Source organism: Typopeltis vanoorti, chromosome 11 (genome assembly GCF_054136105.1).
Source record: "Typopeltis vanoorti isolate ZY-2024b chromosome 11, IOZ_Tvanoo_1.0, whole genome shotgun sequence".
Lineage (NCBI taxonomy): Eukaryota > Metazoa > Arthropoda > Arachnida > Uropygi > Thelyphonidae > Typopeltis > Typopeltis vanoorti.
The window spans coordinates 60,898,634-60,920,552 of record NC_143559.1 but is presented as its reverse complement, the minus strand read 5'-3'; the positions used below and the strand labels follow the sequence as shown (position 1 = coordinate 60,920,552).

At 33.6% G+C, this 21,919-nt stretch overlaps 1 protein-coding gene across 1 annotated transcript; it reads right to left on the bottom strand.

Moving 5' to 3' along the window:
• Positions 1-4,595: 4,595 nt before the first annotated feature.
• LOC150101641 (lactosylceramide 4-alpha-galactosyltransferase-like) lies at positions 4,596-9,190 on the bottom strand. The gene is made up of 2 exons (XM_090400790.1): positions 9,060-9,190; positions 4,596-5,575 (listed from the first exon to the last, which is right to left on the bottom strand). The coding sequence occupies exons 1-2, from the start codon at positions 9,139-9,141 to the stop codon at positions 4,662-4,664; spliced, it is 996 nt and encodes a 331-aa protein (XP_090256916.1). The 5' UTR covers positions 9,142-9,190; the 3' UTR covers positions 4,596-4,661.
• Positions 9,191-21,919: the final 12,729 nt, after the last annotated feature.

Genomic DNA, 21,919 nt, shown 5'->3' with positions numbered 1-21,919 from the left:
TTCGCACGCATGCGCACCATTGCGATCGATGCGTTGCAGTGAAAATATTTTAAAATCGGAACTTACTTTCTGGACATTCCTCGTACATGATTTTATAAATAATAAACATATTCTATTATTTTTGATAGTATCATATGTACTACTGTAAATCAAAAGTCACAAAAACATCACACAGGTAAAAAATGCAAAAAAATAGGGTACAAGGTAGGATTCGAGCTGCACTTTTGAAGAAGACGCCTGATTCACGTGACTATTTTAATTGTTGAAAACATGAATTTTTCATTGAGATTTTTATAAAAATTCATTTAATTTTTAGTTGAATTGGGTAAAAAAAAAAAAAAAAAGCTGAAAATTAAATAGTTCAAACTGGTTAAACGATGCATTCAGCTATTAATAGTATGTATGACATTCTCATTCTCTCTCTCTCTCTCTCTCTCTCTCTCCGTCAATTTCTTAGGACTTTGGTTCATTTTTTGTTTTGGTTGTATGGAAACGGAAATCTGAAAGTATTTATCATGAATAACACTTTTCATGAATTAGTCAATAATAATGTTAAAACAATAAATCAATGTCAATTAATTATCTTTTGTATCATTTACAACTCTGGAGACATTGGTTTAAAAATTATTGGAGGTAGACTTTGAATATTTGAACACGTTTGAATCTGTCGTGCTTTAGGAAGTATGAAAAAAAGGACGAGAGGACATCCTCGGAAGCTGAGAATGAAGACCGCTAAGAAGAGTGAGGAATTGATTTTTCTCTCAGAGGGTGGTGCGTGATTGGAGTGGATTGCCGTAGGCTGTTGTGAGTGCAAGCATTTGGAATGAATTCAACAATAAGTATGATAATAACTGGTGTGTGTGTGTGTGTGTGTGTGTGTGTGTCCTCCCTCGATGAGTCTCTGACTCCCTGGAGGTCTCTCTTAATAATAATAATAACACGATCTGATAGAGTTCTTAATTGCATTCTGATGTCTTTCAATTTATCGTTTATTTAATAATAGCAATGTAATAAACGTTAAACCTTTACTTCACTTTATAAGTAAAGTAGTGGATGGGCTATTTTTGTTAGGATTCGCGTAAAAGTATTTAAAATGGGAATACCATATCAATTTCATATTAATGATTGTATATTTTCATTAATTTAATGAGAAATATTGGATCAAGATTTAAAAAAAATGGATAAATGATCTTCTACTTGTGTTTGTTATTGTTACATATCTTGTAAAAGTAATTTGTCCCTGTTGCTCTTTTGAGGTCTGGAGAGAAAGTCATCCACATCAGGGGGATGCATTTATGAAATTTATAGTAAATCTCATTTCATTGAACACAAGAAATTAAAATACCTCCTCAAGTGATTAAAATTTATCTAAACAACGTTTTGAATTGCTTGAATCTTGCCTTCTACTCTTCAGCCCACACCTTAGCTTCGCATTCTCGACAAAAAACTGGATATGTTACTTCCATGAGGTGGTGGCCTCTTAGAGGAAATAAATGAAAGTTCATAATTCAAAAGAAAAGCGATTGTTATTGTTTTTTCATGGTACTGAGTACCAATACTTAGCTTCATGATTTCTAAAATTTCAGAGGCTACCGTTCTTATGGAAAGTATATTTATTGGTGTCCATTATTGGGAAAGTATTTAAAAAATAGAAAAACTTGAAGAGTGTTAGTGATATAAAACTAGAATCCTAGAAATCATTCAGAGACGTTATAACTAACACTATGGTGATTCACTCCACATCATATGGTTTATAAAATATCAGAATTCATGACACGATATTTAAACCAACTTGTTCAGAGAGTCATTGCTTAATCTTCAAGAAAAAGATTAGGCAGTGACGTATTAGGAATTATTAAAGACCAAATACGATTTAATGTATTTGTTTTAATTTGAATAAATGAATTACACCAATCATAATACTGCGATTGTCTCCGATTGATTACAATATACACAGACCTGCCATCTACCGGCACTTTCTTGAATAAAATATGTTATTCAATTCTTTTTTTTTTTTTTTCATTATAGATTTTTATTTTTAATCAAAAATTATTAATTTAAAGGCAGGACTTTCTGGACAACAAAATATGATTTCGAAAGGAATAAATAAACCAATATCAGCAATATTGCATCTTTGAAAGTGTGTCATTTATTAGCAAAAGCAAAAAAGTATTTTACTGTTAAGTTCTGAATTTTATTGAAAATTAATTAATTTACGTTTCTTTCAGACTTAACATGTGTTTTCAATTTTGAACATATATTGACATATCAGATGCGCTAAATTACTTGTGACTTGCCAGAAACATTTCTAAATTGAGGTTATTTATCGATAATTCATGTTGTAATATAAATATTTTGTAATCTCTGTGAAGTAAGCTATGCTTGTAAGGATTTGCTGGGAGGAAAGTTAATCGGATCAAGTGCAGATGGCCAGAAGCTGAACACGTGAAACAAATACGCGTGAACCAAGAACGGCAAGCGTGCAGTACCCCCCCCCACACACACACACCCCACCTACATACACCCACATCGAGGAGCACGATAGGGGGGAGAGTGGGGCTACGTACTGGGTGACGTAGGGTGACTCTGGCAAAGGGAAGGGGAAAGCAGTGTCGTAAAAGAAAGATTGGCGCGCAATTTAAAAAGGGTAGCAGCGTCTAAGAGGAGGCTTTTTGGTCGTTTTTTCGCTTGGTGTTGGAACCTCCTTGTGGCACCTTCTCGCCCGATGCCTCAACGAGGTCATCGAGACAAAGACTGAAGGAGCATGTCGTGTTGTTCATGAAAGCTTGCCGGTCAACATTTTGCCCAGCGGAAGACAATTCCGATTCCCCAGGAAATAGCTGAGCCATGTTGAACCAGTTGACGAGGAAACAACGGGCAATTACTTTCGTCGGAGGAGATATGTCCTATTCAGACCACCAGTGGAACACTACAGATTATATAAAATGAGCCAGGAATCAAGAAGAGAAAGCTCAGTCGTGATGAATGAGATGGGCAAGAATAGTCCCCCAGCAAATGGTAAGGTAAACCCTATGTCTTGTTAAGTAACTGTGTTATGGGAGAAAGCTTGTAAATTTAGGAAGGACACTAAGTTTTTTTCAGGTTATTAATTATACTAAGGACTTTAGAGATAGTGCAACAATTACATTACATTTCCTTAGAGAATATATATAAACAGAGCAATTTTAAAAGCCGTGGAATATTTGACTGTTTTATTGTACTTATTAACACGCCAATATTTTTATAGAAATAAATTTTAATATATTTTGATGAAATTGGATATGTTATAACTCATTATTTTACCCATTTATTTATCATATTTGTACTGAGTTTATAAATCAGAATAATTAAAATAATTATGTTTTTGAATCTCATGGGAGATGTTTATGTTGTATTTCACGTGTTTTGTATATTTCGATGATTTTAATAAACCATGCCCCATCTCTGTCATCCATATTCATTAAAAGGATGGCATTTATGAATATAATACTTCATTGAAATATAAACAAATTCTTAGTTGTTGTTTTTTTCCTTTTCGTAGCCCCACACTGTTAGGATACGAATTGAAAGGTTTGAAGATTAGTTCATAATTTCACACTGCCACAGTCTTTCCACCTATCAAACATGACAATATCCTTGTTATCATGGCAATTTTGGCGCCCTCTACCGAAATACAATGCACCTTACTTAATATATCTTAGAATATTAAGAAATTACGGTAATAATTCAAGTAACTCCTTTTCTCCTACGTTATTCTGGGATTTCTATTGAAATATACTAAACATTGAGAAGTAGAGATATTAAATACAAAAACTCCAAAGGAAATTTAATTAGACTTATTACCTTTTTACAGCAATTAATTATAAACATAGATAATTATTAATTTAATACAACTTTTATATGAGTTAACAATAGCATAGATTTGTAAGGATTACATAATCTGAATATTCAGTTAGTGAGATCAAACGTGGAAGTTTTAAAATTAAAGTTCCAAATAACTTGGAGGTGTCACACAGGAGGATGATATTCATCTACATTTAAAAAAAATATTGAAAAACATCCATAAAATCTATTCAACAGTAGGATTTATTTGAATGACAAAAATGCTATTTACTCGTTCATCCAGGGCGGTAAAACAATTATTAATATCCAATCTTCTTACATGAACAAAAGAAAAAAAAAAAAGAAACAGTGAAAATTAGATATGATTAAGTAACAATATCATACTTCAGATGTCTCATTCATATTTTCATGAAGATGCATAGGCACCTTGCTTATAAAAATTGATCACACTCTACTATATACGTGTTTGTATATACATTTATATTAAGCTAATTTTTTGCGAGCTTGGTGGGACCAGTGGCTATCTTATCCATTTTTCAGCCAATACTTCGTAAATTCAAATCTGCATGGTTGTTCGTGAATATCTTTGGAGTTATTATTCATGAATTATTGGAATCCTGAAGTAGCTTTAAAATGTTCTATGTTGGGTGTGTGGAGCAAGACGTCCTAAGTATCTAAACCTGAGCCCATCCACTGCAATAATATACAATAGGTTTAATACCATACGCGAGATGGATTCACATACGAAAGTAAAATACGGTTAATAAACATTTTAATGAAAAAAAAAAGTACTAATGACAAAATGTTTCAGTGAAAATTTAAAATAATCCAATGTTAAGTGCATATTCATACGTCACTGGACAATTCTCTCTTGCCACAATTTCATAAGCACAATTTTCTCCAATTTTCACCATCGTATCTTTGATTAAAGAATTATGCATGTGTAGAAGATGACTTTTGTTAATGTTAATTTTTTCGATGGTTTTTGATGCTTCAGAAGGATTCATGTACATTTTCCATTCTGTCCAGTATACTGGATAGGCAACTTCTTTGTTAAGAACCGTTAGGTTGCAAGTAGTGCTACTTACATCAGGAATCGAGTTGACTCCACAACGCGATTTCAACATTCTCCCTATAAGTTGAGGGCCATTATACGTTCGAATATGTGGATTATAATGTTCAACAAATTCATGGATGCAGTACTCCAAGAAAGGATGGAACTTATCAAAAGCAAAGACTGAATTTGCCACAATGGTGTCATTTTCTTTAAAGAGCACATTTTGAAAGTGTCCCAATGAACGAAGTACAACAACATCTAAATCCAGATAAACACCGCCATATTTCCAAACTGCTACAAGTCTCAAACCATCACTAATATGTTGAACTTTATTGCCTCCTTTTTCCCATTTGGAAGTTCTGTACCATTCACTCATTGATGTACCAGTCAGAAGTTGTTCTACATCGAGTGTCTGAAATACCACGTTTGGATAAAGTCTGTTTACATCCTCCATAAGGTGGGTCATCTGTATATTACGGCTTGTCATATACATCATTATCTGCATGTTGGGATTGTGTTTGGCTGCCGACTCAACTGTACACATTTGACGTCCGCTCAAGACAGATCGATCAGAAGTCTCAAGAAGAAATATTTGAGGTGTCGAAGTAAAGAAATATTCTTGAATCTTTCTTGACATAGTTTCTAAATGATAATCTTTCGACGATCCTTTTGTACCTGTTGGAAAAATAATGATTTTACGTTTTTTAAATCATGTATTAAAGAAATCGAAATATTTACTTTTCTAGGGTAATAGAAAAATATTTTGGCTTATTTGTTATAGTGGTTATTACCTCAATTAAGAATACTGGCAATGTTTCCAATGAAATTATGGTGATCAGATTAATTACACTATTAGGATTCAATAACTTTACTTTACTTGCCGGGGTGTCTTAGTCCAGTTGATATCGACTAGGCATTTGGGCTTGAAGGATTTGGGTTCGAATCCTTTTTAGAGTGCAATGAACCTTGAAACGACTTTCCAAATGTGATCAGTCATCCGATCTTATATGGAGGTGGAAGTATTCCCTTTAGGAAACGAGTTTTCACATACAATTATACACATAAACTGCAAAACCGAAATTAGGCATTGATTACTACAAAAAAAACAAATAAAAAAGGTAATTCTTGTTTAAACATGATATAATTGCCACGTGTCGCGCATGAGGCACTGTCATGAGTCATATATTCGTTGACAGTGTGTAAATGACACTTAAATACTGCGATTTATTATTATTATTATTAAGAGAGATCTGCAGGGAGTCAAACTCATCGAGGGAGGCCACATACTACACGCACAAGCTGTCATACTTATTCTTGAATTCATTCACGCAGCTTGCACTCACAACATCCAATGAAAATCCACTCCAATCACGTACTATCTTATGAGAGAAAAATCTAGCACTGACCATCCCCATAGCGGCATTCATTCTTAGCTTACAAGGATGCCCTGTTTCCCCACCCTCCATAAATTGAAAAATTCCGTCAACTGATATCCTGTATGACCCTTTCAGAAGCCTCAATCATATCATCCCCTCTTTCTTCTGTTTGCTAGTGTCTGCAGTCTACAAATTCTCAATCTTTCTTCATAATCCTGATATTCCACAATCCTGATCTCATTTTAACACTGTCCTTTAGATATTTTTTTAGTAGTAAACTTCTCCTTTTTTCGGTCGAAACTCTTAAGCTTCGTGTGAAGTCTAGTCATATGCTTATATTCATTAACATGATCGAAATACACTCTAAATATCAACCTGATTTTTTCTGGGTTAAAACCTAGTGAGATTTTATTGTCTCATTTTGCTGTTAAGCCTTTCCAGGCGAGACATCCTTGATGCTTCGTAATAATGACAAAATCTTGTATCACTACTTTCATATTCCAGAATTACTTCAAAAAGAATTTAGCTTGAATCACAGCAAAGATGAATCGAAATATTTTAATTTTTGTTCCGGATTATTATGGTAGCTAGATCCACTACATATCTCACATGATACTTGTATTAGAAACAAACATTCTATTAAAGTTTATTTCGATTAATTCATTAAAGTCATTTTTCTAGTGTTAATTTACTCGTGTTTTATCGTAAGTTTCATCGTGTTGCAGTGTGATTGCAGCGCTCTTTGGTGCTGCAAGTATACCGAGTAAATTATTTAATATATTGATTTTTTTTCTTGTTGCAGATTTCTTTAATTTACTATTAGTACTTGTTAAATTTGAAATAATGGCATACTTTTTTCATTAGTAATTAGAGGAAAGACGTTAATTTGAATTTATAAAATTTAATATGCAATTTTAATTTGATATCAATAAAGTACCCGTGGCACCCTGTTTATATTCCAAAGCGGTTGCTGTCACCGAACACTTCTGTGATTTTAAAATAAACTTTGAATCCAACATCCATTCACTTATGTTGCATTGTGCTTTCTTGGATTTTTGACTTTTAATCTTATATAATCTTGATGTTCCTGGATTCTAATCGTAGCGCAAAGGCCATGCGAAATCGTATGCGAAGTAGCAAAGATGTGACAATAACAGGGTATTTCATAAACGCCAGGCAAGCATATAGGTCATTGCTTCCCAAACTTATGGATGCCAAGGCCCCCTTTAGAAAAATTAAAATATTTCACGCTCCCCCATCGAAAATCTTAATAAAAAAAAAATCTTAATACAGACATATATTATTATAATGTTTATTGTATTTAGATTCAAGATTTTGGTTTGTAATCGTTTTTGTTGCTTATTAATACCTTTGAAACGAAACTTATATGAATAGGCATATATTTACTAATATTCATTAATCGCCGAAGTACGCAGGAAGCAAAATTTGTTAATCAACACCAATGTGTGATTTTTTCCTTATTAAAATATAAAAAAGAAAAAAAAAGAATAATAAAAATTAAATACGTTTCTTTTAAGATTAAAAAAATCTACTGTGTCTTAAACCATTTTAAATTTGTTTTCATTATTTCAAGGCCCTCCTCAACAAAACTTACAACCCCCCAAGGGGGCCGCGAACCACAGTTTGGGAAGCGCTGATATAGGTGATAATCGTTGATAGGAGGTAAGAAAAATGACAGCGTCCGGGCTGGTTTGAAGGTGGTATAGAAATTATATCAGTGAAGAGTCCTTGCTATTTTTGCAGAAGTTCCTTTAAGGTAAGGTATGTGGGGATCCTTTAAACATCAGATACAATCTACAGAGGGATAATAATTAGCAATTATGCAATTACTTTTTCTATCGAAGTTGCTCTGTATCAATTATTTCATTTAATTCTTTTAGTAGAAGACTGAGCAGTACTAGTAATGCGTGCTCGATGCACACCGCTTTTGATAATAGTTATTTTTTGTCAAGTATGATTGTGTGAACATGCCTGGATATATCTGCCTATAAAGGATCTCTGAATCTTCGTGATCATCCTCCAAAAATAAAGGTACTATCAAAAGACTTGTGCACAAAGTACGTGCAATTTAGTGTCCTAAGTTTTCTTCCATTAGAAGATTAAAATATCATCATTCACAAATGAGAGGTGTTTATGTTAAATTCATCTTAACTGATCTCTGGGGGCGGGGAATATTAAACTATAGAGCTGAATATACAGAATAGTTGCGTAGTGTTGTGCTTAGATATAATTCAAATATGCTGAAGTTCAACAAATTATTTGGTCAACATGTCGGTCGTAACTGTAAATTACTTTAGTAGCTTGGCGTCTTTATTTGGATATGGAAATTCTACTAAATTAAGATAATATATTTATTTCTTTCCATCGTTTATGATGGAATTGTTTATTTTTTAATTAATTTTTTTTGTACTTTTATTAACCAAAATTGTTCACTAGACATCGAATATTGGAGTACTGGACGATGAAATTAATTGGTACCTGAAGACAATCATAAAAATCCGTGCACACCTCGGGATTCGAAACAACAACTTATAACTCTACTTGCAATTTAGCAGCAATTTATTCGCATACTTCTGTTGTGCCATGCCAAGTAAACTATCCAGAGTTCGATAACATTACGCCATCTTATAAAACACAAACAACTTTTCTCTCTCTCTCTCTCTCTCTCTCTCTCTCTCTGTGTGTGTCAGGGAAACCGCACTTAAAATACAAAATAATTTCAGCCTTTATTTACTCATTTATAGTAATGAAATCTTACTTACCTTGTTTGATAAATTCGTAGGATATAAATAAAATAAATAATGCTAATCCGAATAACGGTATTAGTGTAGTTTTCACTTGCATCTCTGTAACGTATATTAAAAATACAACACACCATCTAACCTTGGCTTGAATATGAACGCTGCTAACGACAAAACTATTGATAAAGTTTCCCTATTGAAAACAACGGACTGTAAAGTAAAGGACGATTTCTGATAAGAGAAACGCTTGAGACGAATGCCTTGATTATTTTTTATGTTATCGGCGGTGGCGGCTCGTGGCTTGAAATCGTGGGAGTGCTGCAACTTTCGAAATATACATACACACTGTAAGTACAGCGTATACGTGTTTGGATAAAATATCAAAATTATGGTAATAATTAAAAAAAAAATTAAACATGAAAAAATGTTGTTTATTATCGATAAAATTATACAGTTTGGTATAATTCAAAATTACTTAAAAATAAAATCCATTCCTTTAATTACAATTAAAGGAATGGATTTACACTTTTTGGACATTACAATTAAATCCTTTAATTGTAATGTCCAAATATTTAAAGAGACGGAGTAAACACGATAAGCACTACGAACACTCTACAGTACTACTGGTGCAAACTGCACTATACACAACAGTGGAACTGCACGACGGATAGTGCCTCATTATGCTAATAACTCGCATCTCACTATGACGTGCATATGCTTGCGCGCGTAGCAATATGACACTGTGGACGCACAGTGCTGCTAGCTTCCTTCGCCCTCCTAAGTGCTACAAGATGGATTTTTATTATTTTTTATACAAAATAAGAGAATTGTGTAGGATTGTTGATGATAAAATTAAATATTACAAGCAAATATAAATAAAACAATAAAATATATTTATATAGAGAGAAAAATTGGGGGTGCTGCAGTTGCCCCGTGCCTATGCACGACCGCTCCTGGTTATCGGTTTAATTATTACGTTGTAAATACCAATATTATTACAGCCATTTAAAAAGTTGTCATCAGCTAATTCGAAGAAAAACATAAGTGTGTGTTTCTTGGAAAATAAGAAGGTAGTCTTGTCCTAGCGGATAATGGTATGGAAATGTAAAAGAAGAGAACAAGAAATTTTCGAAAAATTCGGAGCAGAAATGTATACGAAGGTTAATCAGTGGATCGTCATGTTTTTACACGTTTAAAGAAAAGTGGAAGAATCATGGAGGCCACTTCAATGGAGCAACGTCCATGACATCTTACATAGAAAGACAGAAGAAGAGATCATCAGTTTAACTATGCTCTGCTTTTCTGGATAGCATAAAGCAAATCTTAGGAAGGTTTTTGATGCACTTCTCCAAATGTAAGAACATTCCTCTTAATTTTGAGAAAATTTGGGATTTATATAATGCCATTTCAGGAGAGAAAAGTGATGTTTTAATAGAAAAGGACACCAACTGTTATTTGTAAGCTCAGGGAGCTGGTGGTCTGACGTCTTTCTGCCAGAAAAGGCTTTGCTTGATATGTAAGTTAGTCCAAGATTAACCTTAACTGGCAATCTCAATTCTATGAAAAGTAAGATTGAGTGAAGTGAGATCGCTCTTCTGAGATGGTTTTTAACATTTCAGATCACTAGATTATCTTCATCTCACCAGGAAATGTACTTAGAGCGATGTTTAATTCATTCATTGTTTAGAGAATTCTTGCATAATTTAGTCGCTCTAAGATTTTTCTGATAAAGAAATAAAAAGTGTGCTGTAATTATTCCAGCTATGGATGAGATCCAAGGTTAGAAATGGTCATTGATCGAAATTAGAGCAAAGAGCCACAATGAATTATGAAAATAGGAGAACATCCACTATGATGCGCAATTAGCAACCTGAGAATATTCTGACACCATCGCAAAGAAAACAAGTTGACAAAAAGACGGTTGTCGGGTAAGAAAGCATTTATGGCCACACTTAAAATTTTTGGAAACACTCCCAGATCATACGACTTTTTCAAATAATTTTCAAAGCTGATGTCCAATGATGAAAAAGGATGCCTTCTGCGGAAGAAGGAAAGTTACCGAATTCGTGCAGGACTTTGTTTTGTAGGACTATGGAGAGGATAATAGGTCAATAGTTTGTTTCTCACTTTACTTCCATGCAATAAACCTCTTCAAATAAATCCAGATGACAAACGAGTGTGACAGCTTATACAATATTATAGAATGGGTATTGATTCCAGAGTGCAAATTCTCAGAATATTAAGGGGTAGGAGGCGAAGATACTATCGAAACCAGCAGGACTTATTAGTCAATCTCTTAGCATCAACTGCTTGATATTAATACGCATCAAGTAGGTGAAGATTTTTTCTGTTGCTCTTCTCACGAAAAACCAGATGGAACATTCAGTGGGTTGTTCGTGGTTTCGTGTAGGAGTGATTTTCGTTGATGGTCTATACAGGGATATCCAGAAATTCACCGAAAACAATTTGGCGACAGGCAATTTATCGGAAAAATAATTAACTGAAAACAGTTCACCGAAAAATGAATTATACCACAAACTGTCTTATAATTTCCCTCAGAAAACTGGTTTGAAGGAACATAAACATAACAACTAAGGATTTATCATTTTACTAACAATACATGCTAGTGTGGAAGACTCGATTCAATGGCACTGATACGTAGAGTGCATCTCTGGTTAAGCAGCACATGCTAAAGCAGCTGATAGGATGACATTACATGCGATCTTTAAAAGAGCTCTTGAAAAGAAAACGACTGTTTGATTCTTGTCATTGACGTGAGGAAACTGTCTCTGAAATAACAGAGCTGCTTTCTAATCTGAAGATAATTTCGTCGTCTCATAAGAAGTAGAAATATTTTTCACTCTAATTATTAATGTTTTCATCACATAAACAGAAAAAATGTCCAGAATATACATAGAAAAAATCACTGACAAAATCGCGGTGTATGTGCAGTAGCGTTTCTAATGAAGCTGATATTCGTGAATATGGAGGAAGAAACAGACTATAAATAACTGTTTACATAATTTCCTTTTCCTTGTAAGATAATTCTATGTGCATCCATTTTGTTTTTCTTTACCTTGCCTTTCCTGTTAAATCAGCTTTCATCTCAGAGTAGGTAATTTAGTAAATAATATTTTAAGGTACATTCGTCTTGGTTATCATGGAAAATAAGCTTTATCTAATCTTAATCATCATTGCCCATGGATCCAATACCAGTTGGCGTCCGATGCCTGTTTCGCCATTCCTTTGCCACTTGTCACTGTCCACCGTCAGATGACTCAAATCCTGCAATTTCTTTCCACACTACTCTTTCACATCATCTATCCACTTTCGCCTTTTTCTTTTGATATTTTAAAAAATCCCACTTTGGTGTTGGTTCACAAATTTTGCTTCCTGCGTATTTCGGCGCTTAACGAATATTAGTGAATATATGCCTATTCGTATAAGTTTCATTTCACAGCAGAAATCTAAGAATTGCAGTTTCAATATTTCACCTGATATTGGTGTAGCAGTATTGAAACACATCCATCACATTAAATTCTTATTAAATTTCTTTTATTTTTTAATTCTTTCTTTATTACTAATCGTTTTACGTTTCATGTGCTTGTACTGCAAATGTACAATAACAATATATCCATCTATATAAAAATATAAGATTATGTTCCATGTTAAATGTATATGTGAGATGCTAAAAATGTAATATTTGCATTCGATGTTTGCAATATTCGACATGTATATTTTGTATTGAATATAAATACAATAAATGTTATAATATTATATGTCCATTTTATGATTTTGTTTTCGAGGGGGGCGTGAAATATTTTAATTTTTCCAAAGGGGGCCCTGGCATCCAGAAGCACTGCTTTAGGCCTTCCATTATTCTTTCTAAAACATGCTTTGGGATATTGGGTCTCTTTGTCCCGTGCCTCCTGGTGTCCGAAACCATCTTCCTATTTCTCCACAGTGTCTCATAGCAGCCTTTGCATTGTCATCATTGATGTTCTGCAAAAGATATATCACTTTCTTGTGTAATCCATAAGATTCGAGCACAGTCCATGCCACTTTCTGATGTATACTCTCAAATGCTTTCTGAAAGTCAACAAAACAGGTAGAAATATTTTTATTCTTATGTAGATCTTTCTCCAATTAATCTTAACATTAGTATTTGGTGCACAATACTTCTGTCTCTTTTAAATCCTGTTTGCTCATCTTTCATATTTTCATCCATTAGTTTCCTTATTCTTTCTGTTAAGATTGTCAACAGTGCTTTTCCCACATGACTCGTTAGATCTATGATTTTGTAATTTTTGCAGTCCATTTTGCTTTCTTTTAAGTAAATAGGTAGTACGATTGATCTTGTCCATTCTTTCGATATTTTGCCTTCCTCTCCTGTTATGTTAAATAGCCGGTATGGCTTATCTATTACTATCCCACCATCTTTCAACATCTCTCCGGTGATTTAATCATTCCCAGGGTTTTAATAGTTTTCAGATGTTCTGCAGCCTTTAAAAATTAATCTCTCGGTATATCTGTTTCACCATCTGTGCGCAGTGGTGACATTTCTCCCAATTCGTCAATTAACACTTTGTAGACCTCAACATTTCCTTGTTTCTTATATAACTCTTAGCGGTATCTTGTCCACTTCTCTCCTATTATTTCTGGGGTCAAAAGGTTTTACCCTTTTTATTATTTATGGTCCTCCGATTTGGACTCCATTTCTTGTTGATGTTTCTGATAATCTTATATAGGTACTTATCTTGTTCTGTATTCAACAAAGTATTTACGGATATCCTCGCACCGTTCCTCTAGCCACTTTGATTTGTGTCTGCGAACCACCTTATTCACTTTACTGCATTTTGCTCTATACTCTTCTTCCATTTCCACAAATATCACTCTCCTAATATTTAAAGATATTTTTTCTTGATTTATCTTTAATGTCTCCTGTGACACCACCTATTCTTTGGCTTTTCTCTCTTTGGGAGGACTGTTTCTTCCACTGCTTACTTGATTGCAGACACCACTTTGTTGTTTTCATCCTATAGTTCCTTTTCCAGTGATGGATTTCACTTCTTCCTTGAACACGTTCCTATCACTTTCCACTTGTATAAAAATTATTATATTAAACATTATATTATAAATTATACTTTTCCCTGTCTCATTTATCGTGAAAGGGGCACCTTTAAAGCCACACAGGCGGTTTGGCGTCCATTGACTAATATTGTTCGATAATAAGACAGTTTTGAATTTGATTACAAAACGAAATACTCTTGAGTAGTCAAACACCCACGGCGGTTAACCCTATATTATTCGTTTTGAGATCGTTCTTTTGAGTTTGCACGTGTTCCATCAAGTGTCATTTTCTGTCTTTCATCGCAAAAAAGTGACGATTGGATGAAACTGTTCCTCTGATCATCACTTATGTAATATTTAAATGAACAACAACCTCCGAAATACTATTAATATATCTAAAGTCCAAAAATAAATAATAATGTTTTTTTTTGTGTGGTGCGATCCAAGGTTAAAAAAACTGCACAGAAGATACGAGGTTGTTTTGAATTATCGAGAAATTTTAATATATTAAACTTCTACGTCCATACAAGATATTTCATATAGTCCCCCATAAGCACTCGACTTTCTGATAAGGATTGTACCTTCTTATCGTCTTCTGTAAACAAGTCCAGGAGGCGATGGTAGATAGTACAGTACTTATGCATTACACGAAATATGACAAGTTCGGTGTATTTAATCATATTTTTTCGTATATTTATTGGTCTACGATTGTCCACTTTTTATGGATATCAATATCAAGTAGTGCGGAATAGGTTTTACAGTTTTCGATAGAATTGTGCTTCTTATTTTCATTAATTTTTCTTAATCTTTGAAACAACTGAACAGTTCTGCTCATTAAACTAAAACAAACTTCAATTTGAGAGTAAAAGTGTACTTCGTCACAGTGCGGCAAACCCTCCAAGTTCAGTCAGTATCGACAGTTTCCGTTCGGTTTGAAAGTCGTAGGTTCAAATCCAGTTTATATAGAACTTTTAATGCAGGTTTTTCGTCTAAAGGACAGTTAATCAGTCCCAAAATTTCACTGTTTTCATAAAATAAAAACTAAAATAAAATAAAGAATATTTAAGTACATTAAATTATGTGATTACTAAAAGTGTCTCAAATCATGTAAAAACTTTTTAAAATTAAACTAAGACTTGCTTTCTCTCCTTATGAAATTCATTTGGACCATCCCATCGCTTATGGTCATTTACTAAAAACAGAAATCAAAAACAACTTCTAAATATAATTCTGCTTCTAAACCAATCCCCTGTATTCTTCTGTGTATCTTAAAAAATGTTATTTGCACTCCGAAGGTTTGCTTGGTCATTACATATTTCAAGAATTATACTTAGAACGTCAGAAACAAATGCATATACTGTTTGATGGTAAAGTCATTGCATTATAAATATATTAAGCTTATACATATCACATAAAGTCTGGATAATTCTATCTATTGTGTAAACTGTCTCTCAGAAACGTTATCATTCTCCACCCCGTTATCTGAATTGTATTCTGATATCGCTCACAAACTGAACCAAGAGTTATTGTGGGTGGCAGAGCTAAAAATAAAAGTAATGGCTGAAACCAGAAAAAAATCCATAAAATGTATTCGTGCATACAAAGACGATAATAAATCATATATTTATTAAAATATCTCACTTAAAACAATAAATAAGTGTCATTGTTTGACAGTCTGTTATTCACTGTAGTCTTGCAGATGTTCAAGGCAGATATGTCGAATAGGACTGCTCCTATTGAATTTGAATTTCTTAGTCATAACCAGAACACGATGGTCACGAAGATCAACGGAGTTCCGTCTATGCCATAAATGTTCGCGATTCTTGGAAGATGAATTTCATCTTCCAATGTGAGATCATCTGGCTTATTGGAGGTTTGACATGCTTTAAAAAAGTTTTATGTTTTGCTCTGTAGAACAAGATTTCCAAATTATGAAAAAGAAACTAAAAGAAAGCACACAAAAATCTTGCACATTCATTTTACAAACTTTCGTGGGCTCAGGGAGTTAAAAAAAATTTCGATCACCTCGAGTTGCAAAAGAAACTTGTCGTTCTCAAAACTCATCCAATCTACTGAAGTTGTTCGAATTAGAATTAAATATCTTCATGTCTTTTCAGGTTTCTGAAGAAAGGCATTCAAGCTACTCAGATTTAGATCGGTAAATCGAAAACGATATTTGTTGTCTTGTGATTCAACATTAATCACTTCAATTACTTAAGATTTATTTTCGAAACGTTCAATGTTTCAACGATTTCTATATTTGGTCATAAAATATGGGAAGACATGTAATATCCTCCAATTCAGTGCCGTATTTATTTCAAATAGAAGCATTTTGGCTCTGTACCTAAAAATTTGGCAATTATATTTAGGGAAAGCAAAATATTATTTTGCCTTTTTATCAATGAAGATCCTCATTTATTTTTTCTTCATTTTCGAAATGCAAAATAAAGAGAAAGTGGTTCATGACTGCGGTTCAATTATGACCAATAGAATTCTCGCAAACATAATTTATGAGAATTCTTGTCATTTTAAGGTTTCTGTCTGATCTCCGATAAGAACCAATAATGCCTTGGCATCCACAGTGCATGCTAAGCAACTGCGATAGGGAAGATTTTATTCTCTGAGACTCTTCGGCTGCTTTTTGACTTTCAAAGTTTCTATATACGTATATACATATATTTATTTATTCATCTGATTACATGATTAGGTGAAGTATTATTACACATGATTTATAATCATTCTTCAGTCTGCAATATGGCGAATGTGCTGAATATTCGGCGAAGCATAACACAGTCCAACACAATTTTTGCTGACTTTTGTATGACACTTGTTTTTTTACTAATCTGGGTGCGCTGATTTCAAATATCAAACCCATTTTTCTCTATCACGTCAGGTTTTCCCTCTATGGCATTTTCTTTTTGCTAATTTGTAAGTTTTTGATAGTTTTAAGGAGGCAGTACTATTTAGAGGATCAAAAAAATCGATTTTTTAATACTATTTTCTGAAAGTATGTACTTTTAGAAATCTGATCCTAACGTTTTATCAAGAAATTCGAAAAATTCCCGAAGATATAGCCTATTATTCAAAGCTGTGCGCACATCAGAATCGGAGCGCTCACCGCTCTCGCTTGTTAGTAAACGAATAAAAGCGTAAGAACCTACAATGGCACGTACTGGCGCTTTGAATGCGAGAGAGACCTATAATTAGATACATAACTTAACAATATTCGTTAAAAATTACAAGAATATTTATAAAAAAAATAACAATTTTAATTACACATGAGTTTCAGGGAATAAATTTTTGTTTGTAGCAATTTCTGCTGTGTGTTGAATTTTCTATAAAATTCAACATTGTGCTGCTTTTCTATAAAAAGTTATTCAGCGATCTACTCTCTTATATAGGTCACGTTCTCCCCAACCTGATATCTGTTGGGGGAACGTGATCTATATAAGAGAGTAAAAAACTAAAAATAAACAACTAAAAAGAACACAACTAAAAACTTTATTTGTGTATTTAAAAATTTATTTATCACTTTTAATTATTTTAATACAAAAACAAAAAAAAACAAATGTATTGGAATAAAATATTTATTTCTCTATTTTGGAAAACCAAAGTTAGAAAAAACAACAGATTACAAACCCACCAGTTACAAGAAATGCTGGTTGATTAAAAAAAAATAAGTTAATGTGAAATTTGGCATTTTTTTGGACCTCGCAATATTTTCAAAGTCAAGTTGATATGAAGAAGTGGCCAATCGCAGACAATCATTTAAATGATCATTTGTAATTTGGTTTCTTAATTCATTTTTTATGACGGTCATATTTGAAAAAGCGGATTCGGATAAGTATGTCGATCCGAAACACGACAGAATTTTTCGCGCAATATCAGTTAATATTGGGAATTTTTCCAGTGTATACTTCCAAACGACTTCATTGTTTATTGATTTTAAATGTAAACTATTCTGAATCTTTATTATCCCAAGTTCTACTTCAGCTTGGTTTATATCAAACAGCCCACCAATTTTATTTGAAATTTCTGTGATGTTCAAGTTTTCTTGAAATGGATTATTGATAAAAGATACAATCATTTCAGTTTTATTAAAATCTTTAAATCTTGAATCTATTTCTTGATCAACTAATTCTATTTCATGAATAAATACTTTTAAATCATAGCGAAGCATTTCTTGATTTTGTTCAAAAAAATTTAATAAATATGGGAGATGTCTAAATTCGTGGTCATTTATATTTTTCTTTCATAAAAGTAAGTATTGTTGGAAAATTTTTATTGAACTTAACATTTCAATTAAATTTTTATCTCTACCTTGTAACTCTAAATTTAAATTGCTTAATTTCGTACAGAAATCTACTAAAAATGATAAGTGTAACAACGTCTTTTATCACTCAATTGTGGATAAATATCTTCTTTTTCATCAAGAAAAATTTCTATATCCTTAATTAATACAAGAAATCTTTCTAAAAATTGACTTCTGCTGAGTCAGCGAACATTATTGTACAACAGAAGTTCCCTATCATCATCTGCCTGTAATTTAAATAACCGCCGTTGCAGGGCTTTTCCTCGAACAGAATTTACAATTTTAAATGTAATATCCAAAACATCTTTTGTGTTTAATCTTTTACTACACAGTACTTGGCGAATAATACAGTGGTACGTTAAAAAATGTGGATATTTATCATCGTTTTTACATAATGAAATGAAGCCTGATTTATTACCTATCATTGCAGGAACACCATCAGTAGTAATAGCCAAAAGTTTAAAAAGCAGAAGTTCGTTTTGTTTCACAAATTCATCAAATGCGGAAAAAATATCTTCTCCCCTAGTCCTTCCCAATAATAGTATAGTTTTCAAAAGTTCTTCTTTACTTGAATAATCTTGAAATACCATGCGAATAAATACCATTAACTGAGCAATATCAGTGAAGTCGTTTGATTCATCAATTGTAATGAAAATGCAACACACTGATGAATGTCTGACATTAACCTGGCCTGGAAACTTTTCTTCGGCAATTGGAACTCTTCCATTCGGCAATTTGAAACCTTGTCTGCGGCCTAGAAGTAGTCTCTCTCTAGCGACGTCTCGAACCGAGAAGCTCCTTTCTGGAAGCGGGAAACTCCTCTCTCAAGCAACGTGGATCCGGGCAGTCTCTCTGACGGCGACTCTGGACCGGGTGACCTCCTCTCTGACAGCAATTCTGGAACCGGGATCCCTTCTGCTTGCTTCAGTCCCTTTTTATTAGACCTCCTCTGAGACCTCGCATTAAGTTTGGCAACCCCCACCGAATCGGTATGAGTCTTTCATCTTAAGTTTCAGGTTCGGCACGCCCTTTGTTCTCCTCCGCTTTCTTTTGAGTGTAAGTTGCCGGCCATCAGAAAGTTGTTTGAACTCTTTCTGACTGACTTCGGAGATGTTTACACTTAGAGCCTGCAAGCCTTTCTCATACATACACGTTTCAATAACAATCTTTCTAATGCCGCCATGTACAGCTTCGGCGACAAAAACATTGCCTTTTTTTAAATTCTAACATATTCTTATTAAAGTAGTATATACAGTTAGCTTCAAAAGAATTATTTACAAAAACATCTAATACAAACTGTACCAAGACAAACAAAGTTTATTGTTTTTTACAATATTCACATGGGCTTAATCTAAGTGAAAAATCGATGTAATGTGCTTTGGAATATTTAATATTTAAGCTACAATCGAGTTTTTACACTTTGCTTATAATCGTATTCACTCGGCTCTCTGTTTGACTTCCACTGATCCAAATTAATTCATTTACCCGCACTTATAAGAAAATTACTGATTTGACAATTTAAAGAAAAATAAATAAACAATAGCAATAACTTAAAGCGAATTAAAAATAATAAACATAATGATAAATAAAATATTATGTTTTCAGTTTTAATTAAATTCGTAAGGAGGAATACAAAAGCGATCAATCAAAAATCGCTCCGCGATCGACCGGTCGATCGCGATCGATGGGTTGAACCCCCCTGAACTATAACGAACCGCAACTATCATCATGTACACCAATGCCATCTACCGGCCACCACTACTGGTATTTTCACAGACAATCACAAAGACAATTTTCCTAACAGTTTCAAGAATTCAGTTAGTAAGCAAGGAAATGATAATCATCAAATATTGGACATTAGTTTAGCTTTTTAATATATTTTTAATGAGAGATGGTTGAGAATAAATAGTCTCGGGGTTTTTTGACCTCCGCTACATGAACATGGATACCACCTGTAGAACTGTGTTCTACAGGTGGTATCCATGCAGAAGTTGCGTGAAACATTTGGATAAAACGCTGTGAACAAATGCTATTTTGTTGTTAACAGTGTTCACTGAGTATTTGTGTAAGATGCACCGCTTCATACATTTCCTAGGTGTACAGGTCAGTAATTATTTGATTTGATTTCCAATTTTGATATTTATTTAATTTTTTCGATGCGATTTCTACCAACGAAACCTTATAAACATATTTAAATATAAAGAGCCAACAAGCTTCATTTCGGCGATATAAACATTATTTAAATTAAGGGGATATTAAATCCCACATTGTTTTAAAACCGAATAAGAAACTCAGAGATTTGGAACCAGAGAGTTTCATGCCGAATATAGTATAAAAAACTATAAAAGTATCGGCGAATACTAGCGTGAGCTAATGCAAGTGGTCCTAGTACGTAGTACAAACACGGGCAACTCGTTGCAAAGGTGGATAAAATTCTGATCCTATTCTTGGTATTTTCCATAATGTAAAAACACATTTCCTAGGAAATGTATGCTGTTATTACATTATGGCCGGAGGTCACTACCCAGACCGGTTTCACCCTTTTTTGAGACGTCATCAGTGAGTAGCTAGAATGTTAATGTCTTTCATCATCGGCTTTTGGAGTATAAAGATTGCTGACGGTCAGCAGGTAGTAATAGGGGAGGTTAAAGAAAGGTAGAGTATGATAGTTGGAGATAAAAAGAGGCCTCAGTCAAACCGTTTAGCTGTATAACCTAGAGGTTGTGGCTAAAAGGTCTTTAAAACATCATATCCTTATACACCTGTTCAAAAAAAAAAACTTTGAAATAAACTTTTCTTGTATGCGCTCGTAAAATACTTTTAAATTAACAATTTAACTGACCAGGTGTCTATGAAGGTCATCTACTAACTCCTGTTTTAATATAAAACTTAAGCCGGATTTTTTCTTTTTTTTTTTTTCGAAAAAAAAAAAGAACACTTAACTACGGGAGTCAAAAAGTAAAATTACTGCGGGACTGAAAGCATTTCTGCGTGAATTAGAGCCGTAAAGTTATGAGCGGATTTTTTTTTTTTTCTTCTTTTAAAGAAGCAGTAAAGAACTAGCTAACCTTACACCACAGGGAAAAGCAAGATTTGAGGGAAGAATCTGGCCCGAGAGATGCCGCTCACAAGGAGCAGCACCGCCTCGCTGTAAACCTTCGCAGCCCGGGTTCTCAGATCTTCCCCCTCCTATATGAACTGTAAGAACTCGTGAAGAGAGAAAAAAAAAAGGAAAAAAAACAACAGATATTTCTTTTTAAAGGAAGAGACACGGTATGATTAAGCCCTGTCTCAGGACACAGAGGATAGGAGGTTTGCACCATTTATTTACAAACCTCCCATCCCCTAGTATACGTCTTGTGCGAAAAACCTAGGGAGGTAGAAATAGATCCCGCTGAGTAGTCTGGCTTGTATACTGTTTTCATCGCTAATTTGGGACTTTTTCCGCACTTTCCAGATGTGATACTTGATTACATTGATGAGAAAAATTGTAAATTGC

What these genes read in the sequence shown, in the direction of transcription:
- LOC150101641 (XM_090400790.1), bottom strand. Translation starts at nt 9,141, where the DNA reads ATGCAAGTGAAAACTACACTAATACCGTTATTCGGATTAGCATTATTT. An exon ending in CTACGAATTTATCAAACAAG is followed by an intron (nt 5,576 to 9,059) that starts GTAAGTAAGATT and finishes TTTTTCCAACAG; the next exon opens with GTACAAAAGGATCGTCGAAA.